General features: G+C 39.6%; 1 protein-coding gene across 1 annotated transcript in view; it reads left to right on the top strand.

Moving 5' to 3' along the window:
- The window catches only part of RAB38 (RAB38, member RAS oncogene family), a 126,983-nt gene extending 103,133 nt beyond the window's left edge, over window positions 1–23,850 (top strand). The window contains exon 5 of the mRNA XM_025928358.2: window positions 22,961–23,850. Coding sequence (XP_025784143.1) covers window positions 22,961–23,113 — 153 coding nt within the window. The 3' untranslated portion in view covers window positions 23,114–23,850. The remainder of the gene's footprint in view (window positions 1–22,960) is intronic.
- Window positions 23,851–24,655: the final 805 nt, after the last annotated feature.

Genomic DNA, 24,655 nt, shown 5'->3' with positions numbered 1-24,655 from the left:
ATTATAATACAGTATGAATTTCTGTAAAAATTGGTGGCTTCTGTGCGAGGTGTAGGAACACTTGAAGGAAAGGCTGTTATCTGTGCCTGAGAGTGAGACAGCTTCCTTGATGTTTGTTGTGTGTCACCAAGGATGAGAGAGTCCCCAAAGGAAGATCCAAAGGGGACTCATGAGAAGAACTCCTTTTTAAGGGGTGCCACGCAGAGGGTCTTTAGAAGCCACTGTTAGGAGATTCTGGGTGTTCTTAAAAGCAAAGACAAGCTTTTCATCTTTACTCTTAAGGTATCTTAAGTGAGAACATGTCACTACTGCAGTTAGTAGCTTTACAGTAATCAGAAACTTGTCAATACGAAACCACAAAGAATCTTATTATTAAGAATAATAGTTTATATTTATGAAACACACTCATACTCTTATTCCCAGGCCTTGTCCTAAGTGCTTTATTTGTTTCATTTACTTCTCACAAACCCTCATGAACCACATAGTGTTATGCATGTTTTACAAATTAAGGAGCTGAGGCTTAGAGACGTCAAATGATTTACCCATGATCATATGGTTAGCAAGTGGCAGAGTCAGAATTAGAACCCAGATCCCTCTATTCAAAGAGATCTTTGAATAGTTTTTATAAATCCACTACTATTCTCCATTGTGTTCTTATTTCTAAAAATGTGTTGAAATCTCTTGAATGCTGCTGCATATTTTCTCATTCTTTTAGTTCTTGAGATGCTAATTGAAATGTTTTATTTCTTTCAAATCATTTGTTTTCAGTGTTTTGGCAAGGATAGGGAATAAACCTATTCCCTCAGTCTGCCATGTTTAACTGGAAGGTACCCGTGCTCTTTGACCTTTTTGCTGATTATCTACTTCATTTCTGACTCACGTTTAGTCATATAATTTAACTCATTATAGTTTCTTTTAAAATTAGGGTTATTTTATCCTCATTTTATTATGTGGAAACTACAGCACAACGGGATTTAAGTAACTTACCCAAAGTCACACAACTAGTGAGTCTCAGAGCTGGGACTTAAACTCAGGTCTGAGTGATTCTGGATATGCCTGGTGCTTTCCATACCAGCTTTCTACTTTGAAAAAGACAACCAACAGGCAAAAGCTGTGTCTCCTTTGTCAGAACCACTGTCAGAACGTTCTGGGAAGTGTTGCTTCCTTGTGTCTGTAGAGGTTTTGTTACTAAGACATGTTTGTCTTCTCCCTCCCTGTGTTACTTCATTATTTTTCGGTATTGATTTTGTTTGTTCCTGTTTTGTGGTCACTTACCTTCTTTGATGTGTCTTGTTTGCCATCTTTGACACAAGTGGTCTTAGATTTGCGGGCAGCAGCCCTGCTCTCCCAAGGCCTTCTGTTTCATCTCTGTCTGCTTCACTGACTAGTGAGGTATTGATTTCTTGGGAGGGCCTGCTGGGATTGGAGGAAAAACCAATATCCCATTAGATAGAAATGAGAAGCAGCAGCAGCTTCTCAGAAGCCTATTCATTGACCTAACATGCTAGGACACTGTTCAAAGACTAGGTTAGCCTGATGTGTCCAGAGGTATTCCGAAGTGATTAAATTTGTCCTAGGTAGAAGGTAGAAAAGTCAGTGATGGTAAAATCAAGGGTTGTAAATCTGTTTCCATGAACTAAATGAGGTAGAATCATCTTTTGAGAATCATTTGCCTGTCAAAGGTTGCTTCAGGGAAGGAATTTCTCTGTAGAAAGCTTTTCTAATTCTTGGTCCCTTTGAATTTTCTAGTGTAGGCATAATCTTTGTGTACCATAAAGCAAGTCCTCCAGTTTTTATGTTTCCCAGGATTCCCAAAATGAAAAAGAGGGTCAGAATTGGGGTGCCTAGAATTGCCCATACAATATGTTTCTGAAACATTGTATATAAGTCCCATTTTTTAGTGCTACCTCAAGAAGCTCATTATGACAGCTCTCCCTTTGACAAGGAAAAGTTCCTTTGGAAAGAGAATTATCATCCTCTGGTTCATCTGGTTATAACTTTAGTTCTTATGTTTCAGATTTCATAAAGGACAGACATGAGCAGTAATTTCAAATGACCAAGGTCTAAAGAGCTCAACTGTTTCCACAGTAACAGAAACCCATACTGAACCCCCAAATCATCATGTCATTATATCTTCCTCTACCATTCTGTGGAAACCTAGGACAAGTAGATCTGGAGAGCACTTCATAATCATCTTATGGTCTAACTACTTATTTTGTAGTTTCATTCAGCCATTTTTCAAATAATCATTGAGCACCTCTCCTCTATGTGACAGGCACAGTTGTGAGCACCAGAGCTATACCAGCAGACACAACAGATAAAATCCCTGCCTTCTTGAAGCTTGCATTGTAATGGTGGAGGCAGGTAATAAAGAGACGAATAAGTGCAATGTGTAGTTTGTCAGTAGAGCTAAATGCTGAGAAAATTTAAGCGGGGAAGGAGTGTAGAGCTAGTGTGGCATGTAAGCTCAGGATATAGGAAAGAGTTCAAAGAAGGAAAGCACTCTTGGGTAGGTGCTACCTACCTAAGGTTGGTTTCACTAGAAAGTGTGGTGTTGTATTTTTTTATTTTTTATCTTTTGAGTTCAAGATTTGAAAGAGGACAATACCGAGCTGTAGAGATTGCTGAGGGCAATGATCCAGGAAGAAGGTGTGGCATGTGCAGAGGCACTCTGGTGGGAATAATAGAGATGAGGTCAGGAAGATGACAGGGGTCATGCTGAGTCGTTAGAGCACTGTAATAACTTTAAGTTTTGCCTTGAGTGAGATGGGAAGACACGGGGTTTGATCAGAGATGTGATAGGATTTGATGTAAACAATCATTTTGGTGGTTATGTTGAGCCTGGATTTTAGTGGGAAAAACTGGAAGCAGGAGATTAGCGAGGACTTATTTGTAGCATCTGAGAGAGAAATTGTGGGAAGTAGTCAAAGAAGACATGCTTTTTTGAACAGGCAGCAGATACGATTTCCTGACAATTTGAATGGAGGTTATAAGAGAAAAAGGATTCTGGGACAGCTCCGCAGTGTTTGGCTGTAGCATCTAGAAGAACGGAGTTGCCATTTTCTGAGGTTGGAGCCCTGAGATGTGGAGGAGATGTCAAGACCTAGTTTTGTATATGTTAAAATCTAGAAGACCTCTAAGAGCAGATGCCAAGTAGATAGCTGTGCATGATTCTGGAGTTCAGGAGGAAAGTCCAGGCAGCAGGTCAGAGGACCAAGTACTGATTCCTGGGCACTCCCACATTTGGATGAGAAAATGAGGCTACACAGAGGAAAAGTAGTAGAGGGCAAAGGCATTTTCCAAAAAAGCTGAGATTGGAACTCAGTGATCTCTTCTCAGTGTATAACCCTAATAAGATTACATGTAATTAGCCTGAAATTTATTTTCTTCTGCTATTTTCAGTAGTGAGGTGGGAAAATGATGAACTAGAGAAGAGTACACATTATAGGCTCTCTCTTGAAAGCATCAAAACTTGGGTTTACTCACTGTATGTCTGCTAGTTGGTGAGTCACTTTACAAAGTAGGAAAGTGATTAAATGGTTGTCTCCCTCTATGCTATCAACAGTGCACTTTCTTTCAAGTCACTGGGAGTTCTAACCTAGGCCAGAGTGTCCGTGATATGATTGGAGATGGCTTTCACTAGGTTTTGGGGAGGTGGGAGATGTTTAAATCTAACTCTGAGAGCAATTATGTAAACTTAAGTTTCAGGTCTATGAAAAAATTTGTAAACTAAGTTCATCATGTAGATTGAAAGTCAGCTTTTATTTGCCAAGAATGTTCAAAATGATGATAATTAACATTGGAATAGTACTTTCAAATGTAGAAAGTTTCTAACATTTACTTTCTTATTTGGCTTTCATAAATCCTCTGATTTTTCTCACTCTTTTGTGAAACTCTTTGTTAAGAACTCCTGCTTGTTGTTCACGTGAAATGGCTTTAAGAACCCTAATCATTCTGATTCCTTCCCCTGGATACTCTGTAATTTGTCAATCTCCTTCCCTTTCTTTCTTTCTTTCTTTCTTTCTTTCTTTCTTTCTTTCTTTCTTTCTTCCTTCCTTCCTTCCTTCCTTCCTTCCTTCCTTCCTTTCTTTCTTTCTTTCTTTCTTTCTTTCTTTCTTTCTTTCTTTCTTTCTTGTGTAGCAGCCTGGTCTGTTGATTACATACCAACAGACTGGACAGAGCATGGTATAATGAGGCTTTAACTTACCTTGGTTACATCACATTTTAAATTTTATATAGTATTTTACTGCATTAATTTATCTTAACAGCTGTATCAGGCTGTTGACATGTGTACACTCATGGTCATCTAAAAGCCTCCTTATTTTTGCAAATAGTATGCTATCAAATAAGATCTTTATGCTACTGATATAAGCTGCTGATAATTTGAGCCCAAGTGTAGGATTTTACACTAATGTCCATTAAATTTTCTTCTGAAGCTTTAATCTATGGTTCCAGTTTCATTTTTAATCTATTTGCTTATAAAAGTAAAGTGTCAGTTTCAGTTAGGGTTATGTGCATACACGTTTGGAAGAGACCCTAAAAACAATGACAGATGGCTGTTGATGAGGGGTTGCTTTCAGGTTCTAGAGGCTCACGTCACTTTCTAGCCATGTGGCCTTTCACAACATGGCGATTTACCTCTTCAAGGTCAGAAGGAGAATCTGTCCCCAGTCATCTACAATGAAGTCTTATGTAAGGTAACCTAATTAAGGGAGTGAGTATCCCATCATATGCATAGGTCCTGGCTATAGTCAATGGTCATGTATCCCAGGAGGTAGAAATCTTGGGGATGGCATAGACTTCTGCCCACTATACTTGTTTTTAGACAAGAATAAGTATTCTGGAAAGGTTAAGGGTAAAAGACATGTAACAGCTGGGTTTGTCCACGCCAACTCCTCTTTTTTAAAGTTCAGAAAACAATAGCTTTACTAGAAGTTTAACCAATAGACGTCTGCTTATATTTCATTAGTCATAGCTACCCTTAGCACAAGGAAGCCAGGGAAATCAAGTTTTTGCTACCTAAATATATTGGGATTCTGTTGGAAAGGAAGAGGAGATATCATGTATTGTGTAGATAGCCAGGGCATGAATGGAAATGCCAAAGTGCAGAAAGTAAATGTTATCTAGTTTAGGAAAAATAGGACTTAATAATGAAAAACAAGGGGTGCCTGGGTGGCTCAGTCAGTTAAGCATCCAACTCTTGATTTCAGTGCAGATCATAATCTCACAGTTCATGTGTTCAAGCCCTGCGTCGGGCTCTGCGCTGATGGTGCAAAGCCTGCTTGGGATTCTCTTTCTCTCCCTCTCTCTCTGCACTGTGTGCTCTCTCTCTCTGTCTCTCTCTCTCTCTCAAAATAAATAAACTTAAAAAAATAATGAAAAATAAACTCCTACCCAGGATTAATCACTGTTAACATCGTATTTCCTAATTGCATCATATTATATGCAACCTTAACATTTATCATGGGCATTTTCCATGGCATACTCTGTAAATATAATTTTTAGTAACTGAATCATACTGCATCATAAGTCTGTACCATAATATCCTCTATAATTGTCCCTCCTTTTCTTATTATACATTTAGGCAATTTTTACTTTTTACTGTTATAATATCATGATAAGTATCTTTATATGTAAATTATTTTATATATTTAAGATTCCTTAATTGGGCTTTATTCTTTTTTATTGGACTTTATTCTTAATAGAATTACTAGATCAAAGGGAATAGACATTTGTACAGTTCTTATTATATATTTCCATATAGATTTTCAAAAATGATGAGCTAATTTATACTTGCCAACAATGAACAGAAGTGTTTATACCTCTATAAGAACACTCTAAAAATCCAAATTTCATCATGTCACTTCTGCCTCTTGTATGTCTAACAAAAATTTGCTCAGCATGCCTTTTATGACTTCATCCAAACTTCTGATAAAATGAGGTTAGTTCCCAGCAGAATCTTGAGCTCTGTGCTACGATCTACTCATTTTACCACGGAGCCTGTCCAAATGCACCTTGTTCACAGGATGTGATGGGGGATATTATACTAAAGAAAGGATTTGAAAGGCAGTCTCTTGATTGCTCAATCTGAAATATTTATTATAAAAGAAAAAGAAGTTAGTTTCTTGTGTTAGGTTTGCCTTCTCTGTGTCATCTGTTAACCTTGTGCTACATTATTTAAGCATTCGGCTTTCCCTTCATGACAATACTTTTGCTCTGAATAAATCCCAGTACTGTCTTCTGCTTTTATCATTTTCTCCAGGCATGTCTTTAGACTTGGTTTGAGCATCCTGAGCCTATTTGGATGAGTTCAGACCACCCTTGAATCTTTTCTGAGTTTACTTCCCTTCTACTTGTGTACATGTTATTTTTAAAACTAATCTTAACTGAGATGTTCCTGTAGTCAAACTGGTTTCTTTTAGATCTCCTTCCTCTTTCTTCTTCACTGGGCTACTCATGACTGTATAGTTAGAATTTCTGTTCCTGAGTTTATTGTCTTTATTTTTCTCCAGACTCAATCTTATGGGTTGTTTTCCATCTGTGAAAAAAACCTACATATATGTTTCCGTTTATTCTCTATAATTTTATTTTCCAGTTTATGAAATATTTCTAGATGTGATGTCTCCTTCCTATTGTCTGGACTTTGATAAATGAAGATATTAGGACCTACACTATTCATGCTTCAAAATTAATTATTCCTTTGTTCCACACCTTTGAATGTGAATGTTAACGTAGTATGTGTACCTTATAAATAACTTACAAAATAACCAGACTTATAAAATTGAGTGTTGAAATGATCTGTAATCAAACCATCAATTGATTTCTCTGCTATCATTTTAGTCTGTTCCTTCTAATCAAGGCTAGGTGTCTATTAAAAAGAACTCCTTTATAGCCCTTTTAGGCTATATTTACACTTAGGGTGTCAGTGCATAAAGTTGGCTTAGTAGCTGTAGACCTAAAGCTGCATATACACAATATCATCAGAAGAAGGAAGAGAGGAAAAGTAAAAGGCACCCAGGGTCAGCAAGAAAAGCTAGGTCCTCTGAATCGTATTTTACAATGCAAAAAACTATATAATACACCTTGAATACTTCTCCAGAACAAAGTTAAAATTTTTTTAAAATTAAAAAAGTATGCTTATATATTTGTTTTGAGGGAGAGAGAGTGAGTGGGGGAAGAGCATAGAGAGAGGGAGAGAGAGAATCCCAAGCAGTCTCCTTGCCGTCAGGGCAGAGCCCAGTGTGGTCTTGATCTCATGAATTGTGAGATCCTGACCTGAGCTGAAATCAAGGATTGGTCACTTAACCAACTGAACCACCCGGGAGTCCTCAACGTTAAGATTTTTAAAGTTTATAATTGAAGCAGAAATGTTCTTTATCTGGCAAAGTTACTGTCCTTTTGAATAGACTTAATTCAGTGAAAATCTGTAAAAATAACCAGAAATCTGAACTAAGGTCAAGTCTTAACTTCCAGGAGCCTCATTTATTCCTTTAAAAAGTTATTAAGCAACTACTTCATACCTTTCTGATGAGGTACATCTTTTCAGGTCATTTCTGTCTCAACTCTACTTACCTCTTTTTGCATGTCCAATATAAGAGCTTCAATGTCCACTTATTCTGCATATGTTAAAGTTATCAGACACCACTAGATACGTATCTGCTTAATAGTGCACAACTTTATGGAAAAATATTTTCCTATTTTTTTAAAAAATCATACCTTGCTATGTCTGTCTAAAATATGAATATACTAGTGTTGGGTTGCCTGGGTGGCTCAGTTTGTTAAGCATCTGACTCGATTTAGGCTCAGTCATGATCTCATGGTTCATGAGATCGAGCTCCACATTGGGCTCTATGCTGACATCTCAGAGCCTGCTTAGGATTCTCTTTCCCTCTCTCTACCTCTCCCTTGCTTGCTCTTTCGCTCTCAAAATAAATAAAAAATAAACATATAAAAATAAAATAAATAAAATAAAACATGAATACATCAGTGTAGATAATTACAAATGTGCATAAAGCTGTATAGTAGATACAACTGAGCGTTTCCTGATTTTGTGGTGATTCTTTCGTGGCCATTTTTGTGCTTCTACTCCCAAACATTCCCTTTCAGGTCCCCCCACAGGTTTTCCAAATGAAAGTTACCATTTCCTGCATACTCTGTCCCTGAAGTCATCATAATTGGCCAATAGTGTCTATATGACCTGAGTGGGGCCTCTCCTGGGACCATTCTCTCCTGGACCCTTAGTTGCTTTAATCTTCAGTGTGAACATGAGACTGAAGCCAGACTCATCTGAGTTCTTCCCCAGCACTTCTCCAGCTGAGTTTGGGGCTAAGGGACCTTTCTCTTGGGTGGTAAAGCTATGAGGATGTAAGCCCAGAGCCTGCTGGCAGCTCTCTCCCTCTTTACATGCAGAAAGCTGCTGAACAGATAGGGAAGAATGAAGCTGACCTGATGGTGTTTGAGAGCCTAATTTTATTTCCTAAGGTTTTTGGAGTGGCCTGGGTCATTCAGCAATTCTGTAACTCCTGGGAGCTACCCTTCAAATGACCTAGGCAATTCAATGGATTTCTGATTTTTGCAACCAAGAACTTATGGCTAATCATGTTGATAGAGTGCACTTGCTGTAGTAAATGATAGCTTAAATAAACGTCTTGTTCTTAAATTCTCAACTTGAGAAATCTTTCCCATTAAAGAAACGTTATTCTTAGGACTTGCACCAGTTTAACTGCATTGGAAAAAAGGCAGAATATAAATTCTCTCCTTTCACAGCTGATAAAACTAATGCCTGAGAGAAGACTTGACCTGTTCATAGTGACTAAGCTAGTTGTAGTAACATCAGGGCTAGGACCCAGCTCTTTTAATTAATGAACTGTCTAAAGCTATCCTGAGTTTAAAGAAAGTTCAGTATAACAGACTACAATATAAAAGAGCTCACAATATTTTGTTGTAATTTTAATTGGTATTAGTCCACTCTTCTCTCCCTTTCACAGCTCAGTTCATTCATAAATTACTTGTTGGGCAAGTATGTGCCAACAGGCCCTATATAAGCTGCTGGTAACAGTCCAAGTGCATAAAAGTGCCACTTCTGCTCTCAAGAAGTTTACTATCTAGTGCGAAGGTAAATTTCTAAAAGACATTGCAACCATTAAAGCTACTTTAGGGACTATGATGGAAGCACCTGAGAGACATACCCAACCCGACCCAGCTCAGGTTGGGACGTGGGGCGTTGGCCAGGGAAGGCTCCCCAAAGGGGATGATGTCAGGACCTTGTCATCACCAGTCAGGCCCATTGTTTCCAACTTTATTATTAACATTGTCTCTCACTACTCTCCTATTAAAAGCATACATAAACTTCGTTTGGGGCTAGCATCAGAAAAATGGAGAAAGGCAAAAATATCTAGCGCTGCTTAGGTAAGGGTGGAAGACCACAAGTATAACACAAAGTCAGTTAATAGATGTCTCTCTGCATCCATCCCTTCACCATCCATAGCCACTTCTAGATGTGCTGCACTACTCCTCAGCAGTAATTGCCAACTTGTGCAGAGAGGAACACTAGTTATATGAGATAGCGTTCTGTGAGATAAGAGTTCTGTGATCAGATGAGTTAATGGAATACTGTATACTTGTTCTCTACTTGGAGATGGGAGAGGAAAGTGGAGCTGCTTAATTCTCTCTGACCCTCCCATCCCAACCCGAATCTGCCTTTCCTCGATTCATGTTGTTGTTGCGGATCCTTACCCTCTGCTCCCAGTTCTGCTGTGTTTCTTTGGTTCCTCACATGTCCCCCCACCCCAGATGCTAAAACCCTTTTCCATCTAATGCAAGAAGTTCAATCACATGCTACATTGCATAAGCTTCTAGGACTCGAGCAATCCAGTGGTAAAGAATCATCTTGAGGGGCGCCTAAATGGCTCAATTAACCGTCCGACTTCGACTCAGGTCATGATCTCAGGGTTCATAGGTTCCAGCCCAGCTTTGTGCTGACAGCTCAGAGCCTGGAGCCTGCCTCAGATCCTCTGTCTCCCTCTCTCTGCCCCTCCACCACTCATGCTCTGTCTCTATCTCTCTCTAAAAAACAAATAAACATTATTTTTTTAATAAAGAAACATTTTGGATTTTTTTTAATTTAGCTTTTCATAAAATTATTTTGCCATAAGATGCCTTTTTTTTTTCCTACCTTGTTATGAAACTTCGGAACCCACTTTGACATACCTTGCTCTAACAAAGAAGTATATTATGTTTGTGCCTGCAAACTTTCCCATAGACAACTTAGTATTTAATCAAGTGTTTTCTTTTTTTTCAGGGCTTATTATATTCTGGCCCTATTGCTGAGTTCTTTCACGTAGCTCATTTTGTTTTAATAACATCTTAAACAAACTTGTGAAGCTGACTTTTTTTCTCACAATTATAGGTAAAGAAACTGAGGCACCAGTCATGCATGATTGCATGCTTGGTGACTTTTGGCGATTTCCCTGAGGTTACATAGTTAGCAATTGGCAGGGCTAGGATATTTCTGAGTCCTTTTACTGTACCTTTCCTTTTAAATAAACCAATTTGTAAGCAATAAAAATTCAAGATACCCAACGATTATGAAACTGGAAGATGTACCCAAATTTCACCTAAAAGTTCAAAGCAGAATAAAATGAAATCCTTGTGAATCAATTAGATGTCAGTAGCTAATTACTTCCAAATGAGATATATCCACTCTGTAGGCCTACAGATAGAGATGGAGTAAGGATAATCCAAGCAAGGCACATTGAAAGAATGGCCTGTGGTTTAGTTCAGTTGGAGTTCAGCTAAGTGAGGGGAGCCAGCAGAGATGAGCCAAGAGAATTAAGGGGGAGCCCTGTTGGTTGGCTCAATGTAGTGGTTTGGACTAATTCTGATTAGGCAAGGTGAGACAGCAATGTTTTTCGAGCTGGGAATTAGAGTGAGGTATCATGGTCACTACACTTTAGTTAGAGTAGTCAGGGGATAGTTTGAAAGGAGTATGGAAAACAGTGGCCATGGGAAGAAAACAGAGGGATGTGACCATAGACGAGACTACATAGGGCCTGGCTTAGGGCAAAATGTCACAACAATTGTGAGATGGAGCTCATCGTTATCGTTATGTCTGAGCAGAGGCAGGAGAGGCCAGGGCTAATAAAATAATCACATAATGACTGGCACAATAGTTTATTAAAGTGAAGATTGTAGAGACTTTGATGAATAGTGCCTGGTCCATGGAAAGAGATCAATGATTATTTGCTGAATAATAAGTTATTTCATTTAGTTACATGATACATCAATATTACATGGTAGGAACTATGAAATGAAGCATCTCTTCTTTGCTACTACAAGCTTGTAGAATGAAGAAAAGGGTAGTGTTATTCCACAGAAAAAATAAAATTAAAAAAAAAAAAAAGAAAAAAATTATATAGCCCATGCTAAGCACTGCCTTAGGGAGGTTGCCCAGTCCAAGAATGACTTGTTATCCGAGTGTGGAATTTAGGAGTTAGACCTCAGAGACACGGAAGTGTAGACTTTGGTTCTACCGTTGAAGCCAGGGTTCTGGTAGTTGGCTAGTACCATGACATTCCAAACATAAAGGGAGTGCTAAAAGATGCATTTGTTTATTTTGTCAGTACATCATCTTTTATGCATACTTTTTGTCGCTTGTGTTTTCCCCCACGCTGACGTTATTCTAACAATGGTGGTAGAAAGCATTTCATTTATGCTATCAGGAAAATCAAAGGTTTCAAACTCTCTGCTAGAGTTAGTTGAGGGCTGGACAAAAGGACCGTATATTAAGAAAATATAAACTACAGACCTGAGAAGTAGTTGTAAAGCTCGAATAGACCATTCATTCAGTTTCATAAAAATTCTTGAGAAAAGATGATAATAAAATATTCATATATAATATATAGTCATAAATATATATGATGTTACCCAATTTCTACTTTTGCCCCTAATATAATTATTTCTAATTCTCCTAATTCTGTCAGGAGGGTGCTATTATCTTTATATTCTAGGTGATGCCCAATAAAAGTGAATATTTTGCCTAAGTTTATCATCTAGTTATTAAATAGTGGAAGTCACCTGAAATAGCTTTTGAAATATCAGGGCATAAATAATTATTTTTAAAAGAGCAAAAGAAGTATCTAATGCAGGTCTGCTCAGCTGCAAAGCCTTTAGTAGTTCAGCTTGATTTTTATAAAATGTTTCAGTCAGTCTTCCTTCCATTTCACCCAAAAATAATGGTGTCAGATCATAACTGAAAAACAAGATAAGGAAAGGCAGTTTGACTTGTGAAATAAATTCTGTTGTGAATAAGTTTTCCTTTTCACTCCCTGCAGAGATAACCCCCATCTAAAATTATTTTCGGGTTGAAACCTGGACTTGTTACTCTGGCGGGCCCTTGTTAACAAGCTCATTCATTTGTTCATGCATTCATTCATCCGTTCATTCATGTACTCAACGTGTTCCAGGTGCCTACTGTCGGCAGGCACTGTGCTAGACACTGGGATGCAGCCACGAAGCCCCCAGGAGCTCCCAGTGCAGTGGAGGACACAGACTAACAAGCCATTACGTATTGACCAGTGGCAGGTGCTAGAATAGAGGAATGTTTGTCCAGCCTCCGGGAGTCAGAGGCAACTTCTCAGAAGAGGGTTGTATTTATCTGAGGACTGATACGTAATGTGTAGGTGCTTCATCCGTGTGTATCATTTAATTCTTACATTCTAACAAGAACCCTATGACATGTGGTTATCATTAGCCTCATTTTACAGTTTAAGCAGGAAGGCTCAGGGTTTGGACTGTCCCACAGTCAGGGACAGTAGCAAGTTTTAAAGCTTGATTCCAAAGCTCATTCTCTTTCCATTACATCCTGCTGCTTCCTGGGACAACAATGTTCCAGTCTTAATCCTCAGACTTAGCACACAGAGGTTCCAGAGTGCAAGCATTTAATTATGATAGAAATGAATTATTAAACAGATGATTTCTACTCATAGTTAACACTCAAAAAATATGACTTTGAATTGAGTAAGTCCAGCAAATACTGTGGACACACAGTTTATTCTGTAAGTGTATTACTCCTCAGTCTTCTAACCTGTAAAATAGATTAGTAATATATCCGCCTCTCAGCATGTACTAAGGGTGAAGGTACTCAGCATGTACTATTCATGAAGCATATATAGCATAGTACCCGAGTAAATGTTCAATAGTAAGTGTTCAGTAAATACTAGCAAGTATTACTATTAAAAAAATATATTTATTTATTTTGAGAGAGAGAGAGAGGGAGAAAGCATGCATGTATGAGGGAGGGAGGGACACAGAAAGAGAGGAAGAGAAAGAATTCTAAGCAGGCTCCACGCTGTCAGTGTAGAGCCTGATGCAGGGCTCAATCTCATGAACCGTGAGGTCATGACCTGAACCAAAATCAAGAGTCAGATGTTTAACCGACTGAGCCACACAGCAAGTATTACTGTTAATATTTTGGGTCTGGTGGGCCATTTATCTTCTCAAACTGATGTATGAGCAAGTATTTTTACTGAAGGCTGCTGTCTTCATTAATAAGGTTTATAAAATCTGGCTTAATGGTAGTTTTTATGCTTATATTTATTCTTTATTGTCTTTTCAAAACTGATTATTGGGTAGGCAAACACTGTTTCACTATACTACTCATAGTGAGGGACATTAAAAAAACACTGTATTGAAAGCCAAATGTTAATAGAGACAAAATCTATGAATGTTTTGATTCTTTATAGCCATTAGTGGTAAGTCATACATTACATATTGAAGTTGGCAGTGTATCTCAGGAATGGCAAACTCTAAAAAAGATCTTGGGAACTTTGTGTCCCTAGTTAGCCTGGTGTGGGAAAAGAGACAGGGATGGTGAACTCACATTCCTCCAGGAGCCATGAAGTTAAGGGTATGAGAGAGGTAGGTGGCAAACTGGAGAGTGAATATGTGCCATTTAAAGACATTTAAAATAAAAAATAAGTAAATAAATGCCTGTGGGCCAAACATACCACATTGCAATTGCTCATTCATAATTTTTGAAATTTAGAAAGAAAGCCCTGGCCACCAAGGTAGGAGACTTGAGTCTTCATTCTTTCCATGGACATTTATAGAGAGGAGTATGGCTCAGTAAGTTAAGAGCAAGGGCTCTGGGCTTCAGTCTGGCTTTGCCATCTAACGGCGCAGAACTTTCAGGGGTCAGAGGAGAAGGATCTGAGCATGGGCTGGGGAACTAGGTGCTGAAAGTTTGACTTGCTGGCTGCGTGACCCTGGGAAAAATTTTAACTTCTCTATCCTTCCATTTCTTCACCTGAGTTTTTGTGAGGATTAGCTTAGTTCGTAAAGGTAAAGTAGATAAATGGTACCTCGCAGACAGTAAGTTTCAACAGGTTTCAACTAGCTTTGGCAGTTTTGTTTAGAGGCGTCTTATGCACCAAACACTGTGCTGGGAGCCAGGAACACAAACATAATAAGATAAAATCCATTTTTAAGAACACAGGCGATAAGTGGTTATGAGTCACTGGTAAGTGCCAGGTGTGTACAAAGTGCCAAGCAGCCCTGACGATACATTTCATAATGCTGAGAGAAGGCTACTTAGCAGAGATATTTACAGAAACAAAGAAGTGTGCAAGCAGCAAGAGCTAAGAGGCAGCCTGTGTGATGCCAGGCAAGTCGCTTTCCTTCTCTGTTGCGTTAATTTCTGCATGTGTCAAAGAGATCAATTTGAATTAGTGGTATCTGATTTCCCTGGTAAGTGGCAAGTTTGGAGATGTTTCACGGCTGAGGTGGGGTTTCTGAGGCTGCTAGATTGATGGCAAGGGCATCAGAGAAGAGAGCTTTAAAGTATGAGGCCCGAGGGCTACAGAAGACTGGGGAGAAATGGGGTATAACATGAACTTGGACAACTAACATGGAGGACAGGGGCTGAGGCAGGGCTACAGTAGAGTGGAGAGATCTTGTCAGAGGGACACAGTCTTTGGAGCTGATTTTATCTGTAGACTTTCCTCTTCTTCACCAGTATCTACATGCTGACAATGTGACTCTGTCCTATGTTGAAATCAATGACAATATAGCTCCATCTGTCCTTCCCAGTGCCTGTTAGGTAGATGCAAAGTAACTTTCAGACAACAGGGCATCATTAGGACCTGGTTTTTCTGAAGCACACTCTTCAGTGTAAAACCATGGGGTTTGGATGCAGGCAGACCTTTCCTTGGGCACTGTTGGCCATAGACCTTGAGAAGTCAACAGGGAGAAGAAAAAGAAAATACAGAAGCTCCAAGGATTGGAGCTGGAAACCAGATTCTGCCCCTTCCTGTCCCTGAGACCTGGTGTATGCCATTTAGCCTCCCTGTACCTCACCTTTCTCATTGGTAAAATGAGGTCAGGGCCTCCCACCTCGGCTTTCTTGTGAAAATTAAATGAAATGCCAACTTCTGAGAACAGTGTTGGAGATAGAGGGCTCAGTTTAGAGGAGCCCCAGTAGAAGCTCAAGATTGAGAGGAAGCAGTTACCGGAAGGATGGGGGGTGATATTACAGATGAGGGAGGAAAGAAGTACAAAGCAGACAAAAACACAGGTGTCCATTGTGCCTGCCCCATATTAGATATGAACTAAGGCAAATGAAAACCAGCAAACTGCTTAGCACTTATGTGCTCAATAAACAAGTACTGAATCTTAGAGAAAGAAAGGATTTGAAAAGCCCTGTTCTGCGCAAGACTTCTTACAGTGGTAGTGTTACCCTGCGGGCCATCTGCTCTAATTAAAATTTCACGGGGCTGAGGAATTTAGTGCCCTAACCTCAGGGCCTCTGGTACACTTGGTGTTTTGTTTGAGGTTGATGTATTTGGAAAGATTAGAGGAGGAAGAATTCTTTGCCAGTTTTTAACTAGGCAGAAGTGAAGGTTTTCTGCTAGAATATTTTTGCTCTCTGGCACTGGGGGGTCAGAGATTAAATAATTTGCCACCAGACAGATGTTCTGAAGAGCTAATTAAAAAACTGACAAGTACCCAAGACCTCATATAGTTAGATTTATATTCCATCCTCTACAGGAAGATCACAATCACTACAGCTTAAAATCGCTACATTAAATGATACTTCCAGAAAGTTCATTTTGAAATTAAAAAAAATGGCATTAAAGACATTCTTAATTATAGAAGTATGTCTCAAATCTGGGTGCATGTTTTAAAGAAATGGAGAACCTTTTTAAAAATACTTACGCTGGGCCCCATCCCAGACCAATCATATCAACGTCTGGGAGGAGGGTCTCAGTAACAGATTTTTTTGAACTCTTTAAATGGTTTGAATATGCAGCCAGGATTGAGAACTACTGATCTAGAAATAAAACTATTTTAATCTCTGTATTAATCCTGGGAGACACTACAATGTAATATATGTGAACAGAATAGGAATTGGAGTGAGGTCAGTTTTAGCCAATAAGACAGGTTGATCACAATCACATACTCCCCTGGGTAAATTACTTAACCGTGTTAAAGGTCAAAGTTTTGTTACCTTTAAAATATGGCTATTAGCTTTTTAATAGGTTTTTATGAGGATTGGATGTGAACATTATGTCATAAGTAAAGGACCTGCTATAGGCCCAGCATGGAGTAGACACTCAGTAGTCACCCCGGTGGTCACTACCATTTATTTATTTTTTTTTGTTTTTGTTTTTTTGGGTTTTTTTTGTTTTGTTTTTAGCATTTATTTATTTTTGGGAGAGAGAGAGAGTGAGAGAGAGAGAGAGAGAGAGCATGAGTGGGGGTGGGGCAGCGGGTAGACACACACAGACACACACACACACACACACAGAATCGGAAACAGGCTCCAGGCTCTGAGCTGTCAGCACAGAGCCAGATGCAGGGCTTGAACTTACAAACCGTGAGATCATGACCTGAGCCGAAGTTGGACTCTTAACTGACTGAGCCACCCAGGTGCCCCATCACTACCATTTATTTTTACTAAAATGCTTTGCTGGGAATTTTAAGCCTTTTTCTTAGGTATGCTTATTAATATGAATGAAAAGATTTTGAGTAGAGGCACAAAGATGAGCATACATAAACCTAACACAGTCTGCACAATAGAGCATCTTGTCACACTGCAATTTGTAAATACATCATAGTCAGATTCAGCCTGAGTGTACATATCATCAAAATCATAGAGCGTATAAATTTCCTCCTAGAGATGTTACTACTCTCTAGAATGAACGCCAATAAACATTCCCAGCTAGCATTTTTCACTTAAGCCAGCCACTGTGTTTCTTTACAATCACCTGGAAAATGTGGACTTAGCTGTGACGACTTGGGTGCCAAGTAGCTCAATCAATTATATTGCAATATAATTGCCCAAAGGGTCTGAACCTGTAGTTCTATCAGGTGCATTTTGATTATCCACGCTAGCCATGGACAGAAGGAGAGAGGGAAGTTTGCTGTTTTGCCATTCCTTATCTGAGCCTAGGCCCTTGGCTGTGACCTCAGTGGTATATAGACAGACAGTAGGACCAGCAATACAAACGAACCTTGCTGGAGGCCCTGAATACATGTTCCTACCTTTTTTTTTTCTTTTTTAAGAGAGGGGTTTATTTTATTTTATTTTATTTTTTAAATGTATTTATTTGTTTTGTAGAGAGAAAGCAAGCAAGCATGGAGGAGAGGCAGAGATAGAGGAAGAGAGAGACTCCCATGTAGGCTCCAAACTGTGAGCTCACAGCCTGACATAGGGCTTGATCCCACAAACTGCGAGATCATGACCTGAGCCAAAATCAAGAGTCAGACGCTTAACTGACTGAGCCACCCAGGCACCTCAGCTCCCACCTTTTTTATGCTGGAAACATGTGTCCTGGCCATAGTGTTCCTTTATTTGTTTGTGGGACTATTTTGGCGGAGCTGAGATGAGGGTCTGGCGCTAAGCCTGTGCTTTCAGCATTTTATCCCTTACTTTTTATTGTAAGCATATGGTAAATATTGTGGTACGTATTAGTGTTTACTCTTCTCCTTGGACTTGTGCCTGTCCCCACCACTTACTAGTGTGTGTCTTGAGGTCAGCCACTTACCCCTTCTCAATCTGTTTCCTCAGCTGCAAAATGAAGGAATCAAATACACATATTATTGTGTTCTGCCGATGATAAAATGAGAATATAGTGATAACATTTGTTGAATGTGTATTTGAGTAGTTGAGTATTTCACGTGTTCTCACTATTAATATATATTAACTTATAACCACCTGTAAAGTAGATCCCTTAATTCCCTTTTTTACAGATAAGGACACTGAGGTATGGAGTGGTTAAAGTAATTTTTTCAAGGTCACACAGCCAGAAAGTGGAGGAGCTGAGATGAGTTTGGCTTCATGCCTGTGCTCAAAACACTGCATACCAGGCCTTTTCATAGAGGGCATGTGGTAAATAATAGTGTTTGCTCCTCTGCTGAGCTTCCTCTGACAATTTCTGATCTGAAATCGGTATGGCATGGCAACAGCACCATGGTTCGCCTGATAGCCATTTACTAAATACTTATTGATAGATTAATTGATAAAACAGTGCTCAGGTTGTGTACAGTTTTGCCTAGTAATGGATTTGTATCATATTGTGTTTATTGACACTTGACCTGCAGAAAACCCTCAGTGACTCTACGTGGCCCCTTAGCATTCAAGGCTCTTCAGTGACCTGGAGTGATCTGCCCTTTCCAACCTCATTACACCTCTGCTATTTATACAAACCTTGCTGGGGTTTAAGCTCAGTTAAGGATGGGACTTATTTGGTCATCTTTTTCTTTGCATGTCTACTCCATGGGGGAACCTGAATAATATTGATGGAATGAATGACTGAATGTGTCTCAGCCATCATGAGCTGCCACATTGTTCCTATGTGCAAAAAAGCAGGTGCTAGCACTTCTTGGTTCTGATGGATCCCTTTGTCCAGCCCCAGCCTCCACGATCCCATGTCCTAGTCCTGACCCCAGCTAGCCTTTACCAGGTGTTAAACTTTCCAACAGTTTTACCGGCATCATCCTATCTTTTGTGAAAATGATCCTGCCAGGCTGCCACTAATTGGGCTTAGGTTTTTGTTGTGTTTCTTATAATGATGATGAGTTTTCATAGATTTGTCCACACTTGCATTTCACTCACCTCATTACTGGATTTTGCCAATTTGCACATTAATGAAAGTAAACCCTATTTAAAGGGCATGTTAATATATGAGTGGAAGTTTAAAAAATACTACTGACTAGTCTAACTTTACATTGTAGGTGAAGGGGGGCCTTTTTAATGCTTAAGATGTGTTTTTCCTGTTACATAAACATGTTTTTCTTCTAATGTATGAAAGAGAAAGGAGCTAAGATTTATTTAGCACCTATGAGGCCTAACACTGCAGTCATAACTTCTGTTTGTTATTGCACTTGATCTTCAAAACAATCCTGGAAAGGAATATAGCCTGATAAGAACCAGGCTTTGATGTCAGAAAGACCTAGGTGTGGCCCCCAACCCACCCACTGCATGATCTTGGGGAAGTCTCTTAATGATCTTGGCAGGTCAGGTCTAGTGACCCAGAAGAGGTCCTACAGGATGAGCCAAGAGGATCTCTGGCTGAGCTTAGGATGGAAATCAAATGCAAGCCAGCAGGAGGTGAAAGCAGAACTTGATGATGTAGAGAGAGCAGATACAGATGGAGGGTCCAGGAGACTCAGAAAGGAAAGGAGCATGAGTCTTGTCTTTGTTTCAGGTCTGGGGGTTTTGATTAAGGATAGGTGGTCCAGTGGTGTATGTACTCTCTCAAGAATCCAGGAACTGGTTAGACAAAGACAAAGACCCAGGTGTCATTCATGGGAACCAAGGGTCCTCGGTAAAAAGATGTCTAGTGCTGGTGGTCTGGAATATGCATATAGTTTAACACACCTAGTAAAAGCCAGTTGGTAAAAGCCAGGATGTCTCATCTGGTCCTTCCTTAGATGTTATCTCTTCTAGAGAAATCATTAACTCCTTGTCCCTTACAAGGAGGGCATGAGCTATATGCATTCTGAGGTGTGTGTAAAGCAGAGTAGGGGGTGCAGATGTTGGCAGAAATAGAAGCAGGAAAGGGAGAAGAAAGCAGATTTTTATGGAGTCCTTCAGTTTCCCTGTCTCAGGAATCTACCTAAACTTAAGTTTTCTTATCTATAAATAGATATAATGACATCCATTTGGTATTTGAGGTGATATTTTATTGCTTTCTTCCCTACACACAAACAATCGCCAAATGGGAACAAAAGTGTTGGTTTATTAATGGCTAGATAAGCAACCAAAGTTGCTTGGTTAAAACCGACCAAATGTAGGGCTTCTGCAGAGAGATGTACTGGCCCATGAGGCCAGGGCTCAGAAGGCTGAGTGAGGCTACTCATTTCCACTTTGCTGGAACTGGAGACAGTAGAGGACCTGGACCTTCTAATTGGTCACATAAATAAGTGGCTGGGCTCAAGAGCAAACATGGAGCTGAATCTCTCCCAAAGAGCCAGGCTCTTTCTAGGTCAGATTGCTGCCCGAGAGCAGATAGTTCAGTTGTGACCCCTGGGCATAATAACTGGCAGAGGAAGAGGGGCAGAAGGCATGCCAAGCCTGGGTAAAGACGTGAAGGCACAGTAACCCACCCAGCAGGGAATAGGGCAGAGGAAGCTGTTCTCTGTGGAACGGCTTTCAGGGAATGGGCACATATAGGAGCAAAAAGTAGCAAGGGCATCCTCAGGCCCAGCCTAACAATAACAGCAAAATCAGTGAGAACACAAACCAAACCCTTACTTCATAGGGCTTTAAATGGGATTAAGTAAATTATGTGTATAAAGTGCCCGGCATGAACACACTGGGCAAGCACCAATGACCACTATAACCTTTAAAGAGAAGCGGTTGTTCGTCAGGTAAGTAGTGTCATCAAGACCATTGCATAGATGGAATGGAATGCATAGAGGAATGGAAGGCTCAGAGACATGAATTCTGGTATGGTATAAAAACCAGTAACAACAACAAGAACATCACAAACAAGCAAAATATAATTTTACCTTGTTTTAGATTTGGGAACCCTTGGAAGCATTTTTTTTTTTTTTTTTTGTTAAGGGTCTGGACATGAAAGAAAATAATCAGAGAAAATATCCTGGAACTCCAAAAGTTACTTTAAGCTTTCATAGGAGGTGAGCTCGGAAGTGGACTTGAAGGATAGGGAACATGCTAATGAATATTTGCATCCAATGTCATTAGCCACAGGTGCCATTTGGAAACCATCACCACTTCTTACGTTTTCCACGTAGTATGACTTCATGCAGTGATCTCAAAATGTATCAACAAGTGACATACATAAAAAGCTCAGAGATCAGAAGTTATACTTCAGATTGGACAAGGTCTTGCAGTGAAACAAGTTGACAAGAAAGTCCTTATCTCTTTATATTGACTGTGATGAAACATGTCAGAGAAGTTTAACAAATTTGACTTTACTGGATATCAAGGTTTTTTTTTAGGATGCCAGTAGTAAATATTCTGTAGTTCTCTGCTTTCTATTAGCAGGGGGAAAAAAAGCTATTTAATCTAGATTAACCTAATTAAGAGCATATTTGAGATTTAAATGTTTGCTCCACATTTTCTCCAAATTAAAGCTTATTTTATTCTTGAACACAGATTCAAATTTCTGATGTCATATTTTTCTTTGAAGAGTTATATCCATCTGGATTGTCTAGGTAATATCACAGTAAAAACCTTAAATGTAGTGACGTCAAACAATAGGGTCATAATTCTCACTTGATGCTACATGCATCATCACGGGCCACTTGGCTCCTCTTGATTCCCATTCATAGACCTAGGACAAGAGAATTTCCATCTTTGTGCTTCCATGATTTCAGAAGCAGGGAAAAATAAACATGGCAAATTAAGCATTGCCTTTTATTGCTTCTATACAAAAGGGAGACACATCACTTCTCACATGTCATTGTCCAATGAAAGTCACATATCCGTGATTAACTTCAAAGAGGTCAGAGCAGTCCACTTCTCCCATTTGACCGAAAGGCAGACAGCCAGAAAATACTTATAAAATCACTAATGACCGCTGTAAGAGGTGTCTTATTATTCCTATTTCATATCAAGGTCACGAAAGTAGTATGTGGAAGAGGGCAATTATGAACCTAAGTTAGACTGAAGACTTATGTATCTTATATAATATTATGCTGTACTGTAAGAGTATGTAAAAATGAGAAAGTTGCCCTCTACCTTCATTTCAACCTACTAAAAGTAAGTGAGACTACCAAACACTATTTCTCTGAAGTAACAAAATAAATATATCTGCTTTTGTGAAGGAATGAAAAGTAAAGCTTCTCAAAGGAATGTGAGGGAGGGGAGGAGAAAGAAGATGCATGGATAGGGCATCCAAGAGATACTTAAATGAGTTGCCAAAAATATTGCTCTTTTGTCATATATAGGTCTCTGCTCCAGCATTATTTTAAAATATTGATAAGAAAAACTTTTTGGGGGGGGGAGGTGCCTGGGTGGCTTAGTCGATTAAACATCTGACTTTGGCCCAGGTCATGATCTCACAGTTTGTGGGTTCGAGCCCCGTGTCGGGCTCTGTGCTGTCGGTTCAGAGCCTGGAGCCTGCTTCGGATTCTGTGTCTCCTTGTCTCTATGCCCCTCCCCCACTCATGCTCTGTCTGTCTCTCAAAAAATGAATAAACGTTAAAAAAAGAAAAAAAAAAGAAAAACTTTTTTTTTAATTTTTTTTTTTAACGTTTATTTATTTTTGAGACAGAGAGAGACAGAGCATGAACGGGGGAGGGTCAGAGAGAGGGAGACACAGAATCCGAAACAGGCTCCAGGCTCTGAGCTGTCAGCACAGAGCCCGACACGGGGCTCAAACTCACGGACCGTGAGATCATGACCTGAGCCAAAATCGGCCGCTTAACTGACTGAGCCACCCAGACGCTCCAAGAAAAACTTTTTATTTATTTATTTTTACCCCCTCTGTAGGAGAATATAAACATTGATGAAGCCTCCAGATGCCTGGTGAAACATATACTTGCAAACGAGTGTGACCTGATGGAGTCCATTGAGCCGGACGTCGTGAAGCCCCATCTCACATCACCCAAGATTGTCAGCTGCTCCAGCTGTGCCAAATCCTAGTAGGCTTCTTTGCTGGCATATGATGGAAATAATCCCATTTATCTCATGTCTCAGTTCTTATCAATTTGAGTAAATGTCAGGATAGGGATACACATGCAGCAAGCCAAAGATCTATGCCTGTATATTTCCTATAAGAGAGAAAAATAGCAAATGTTCTTTTCATGTTTTTCCCAGCATCAGCACAGTGTTTACCAGCTTGTTAAATATTTAGTCTGTTACAAAATTCTGTCTTGTAGCCGACCACAGTTCTGGAGGGCCACAGTTCTGGAGGGCCAGCGTCTGCCCTGTTATTTTCTTCTTGGATTCGGCCATGGCCTCTAGTCTTAAAGAGAAAGGGGAGAAGAGCAGACTAGCTGTCAAGTTCAGCACTGGCTTTCACTTTGCCCCTGGTGCCTTTGTCCAGATTTCAATACACTTTCTGCTGGGCTGACAGGCCTATTAAGTAGAAATGTTTTTTTCTCCAGAGATGACCTCCATTTCCAACAGCCCTGAGTTGTCTCTGATTTAGCCCTTCAGAGTCGAGTACACAGGCTTCCTGTGCTTTTCTTGCTTTTATTGTCCCTTGCCATGCCCTGAATGTTGGTTTAAGTGAAAACTGTATGAAAAGACTTGCCTCCATATGTGCCTTTCTGTTCACTTTCTCTGACTTAAGCCGTGGGGCTCTTCTGTTCATGTAATATATATTATATATATTTTCACAAGTGGAAAATAAAACATTACAAGATGCTGTTTCCCTATTTCTGAAAATGCTTTAAGTGTCTTAGTATTGTGATTTTTTTTTTGACTGTGTAGCCATGGTTCTCAAGACCCATTTCTAAATTTTTTTTTCAAAACGCAATGAGAAAAATACACTTAAAGGAACTTCTGGGCACTATTATACTTAGATGAGTCTATCTATTGTTCATTTCAGCATTTAGGCCAAGCAGTGTATCTACATTTTCTTGGTTAAGCAGAGGAATATATTTTCATATGTTCTAATCAAGAATGTGGTCTAATAGCAGACCAATCAACATGCAAAGAAACAACTAAAATATGCATGATAATATTTTGCTTTACCCAATGGCTATGGTGCTGATATGCTGAAGATAGGTACTGCTTTTTTTTTTTTTTTTCCATTTATTTACTTTTGAGAGACAGAGCAAGACAGAGCATAAGGGGGGAAGGGCAGAGAGAGGTGGGGACACAGAATCCAAAGCAGGCCCCAGACTCTGAGCTGTCAGCACAGAGCCCAACGCGGGGCTTGAACTCACGGACTGCGAGATCATGACCTGAGCAGAAGTCGGAGGCCTAAGCGACTGAGCCACCCAGGTGCCCCAGGTACTGCTTTTTAATAGCATTTAATGGCGTTCGTATTCATATTATACTCACGGGAGCTTTGTCTTTTGTAGCAGATATTTTTGGGTGTCCTACCCATATTATCTTGGCATTCACTGTTTCTGTAAGTACCAACCACTCAGCTTCTTATTGTTTGTGACCTATTCCCTGAGGGCATTCTCTGGCCTTTGGAGCACTTGACATGTGAGGTAGACAGATGAGAAGTTC

This window comes from Puma concolor, chromosome D1 (genome assembly GCF_028749965.1).
Source record: "Puma concolor isolate L17-30 chromosome D1, mPumCon1.1.hap2, whole genome shotgun sequence".
NCBI classification, from domain to species: Eukaryota; Metazoa; Chordata; class Mammalia; order Carnivora; family Felidae; genus Puma; species Puma concolor.
Note: the sequence above shows the minus strand (reverse complement) of the source record. Positions and strands in the feature narration are given on the sequence as shown.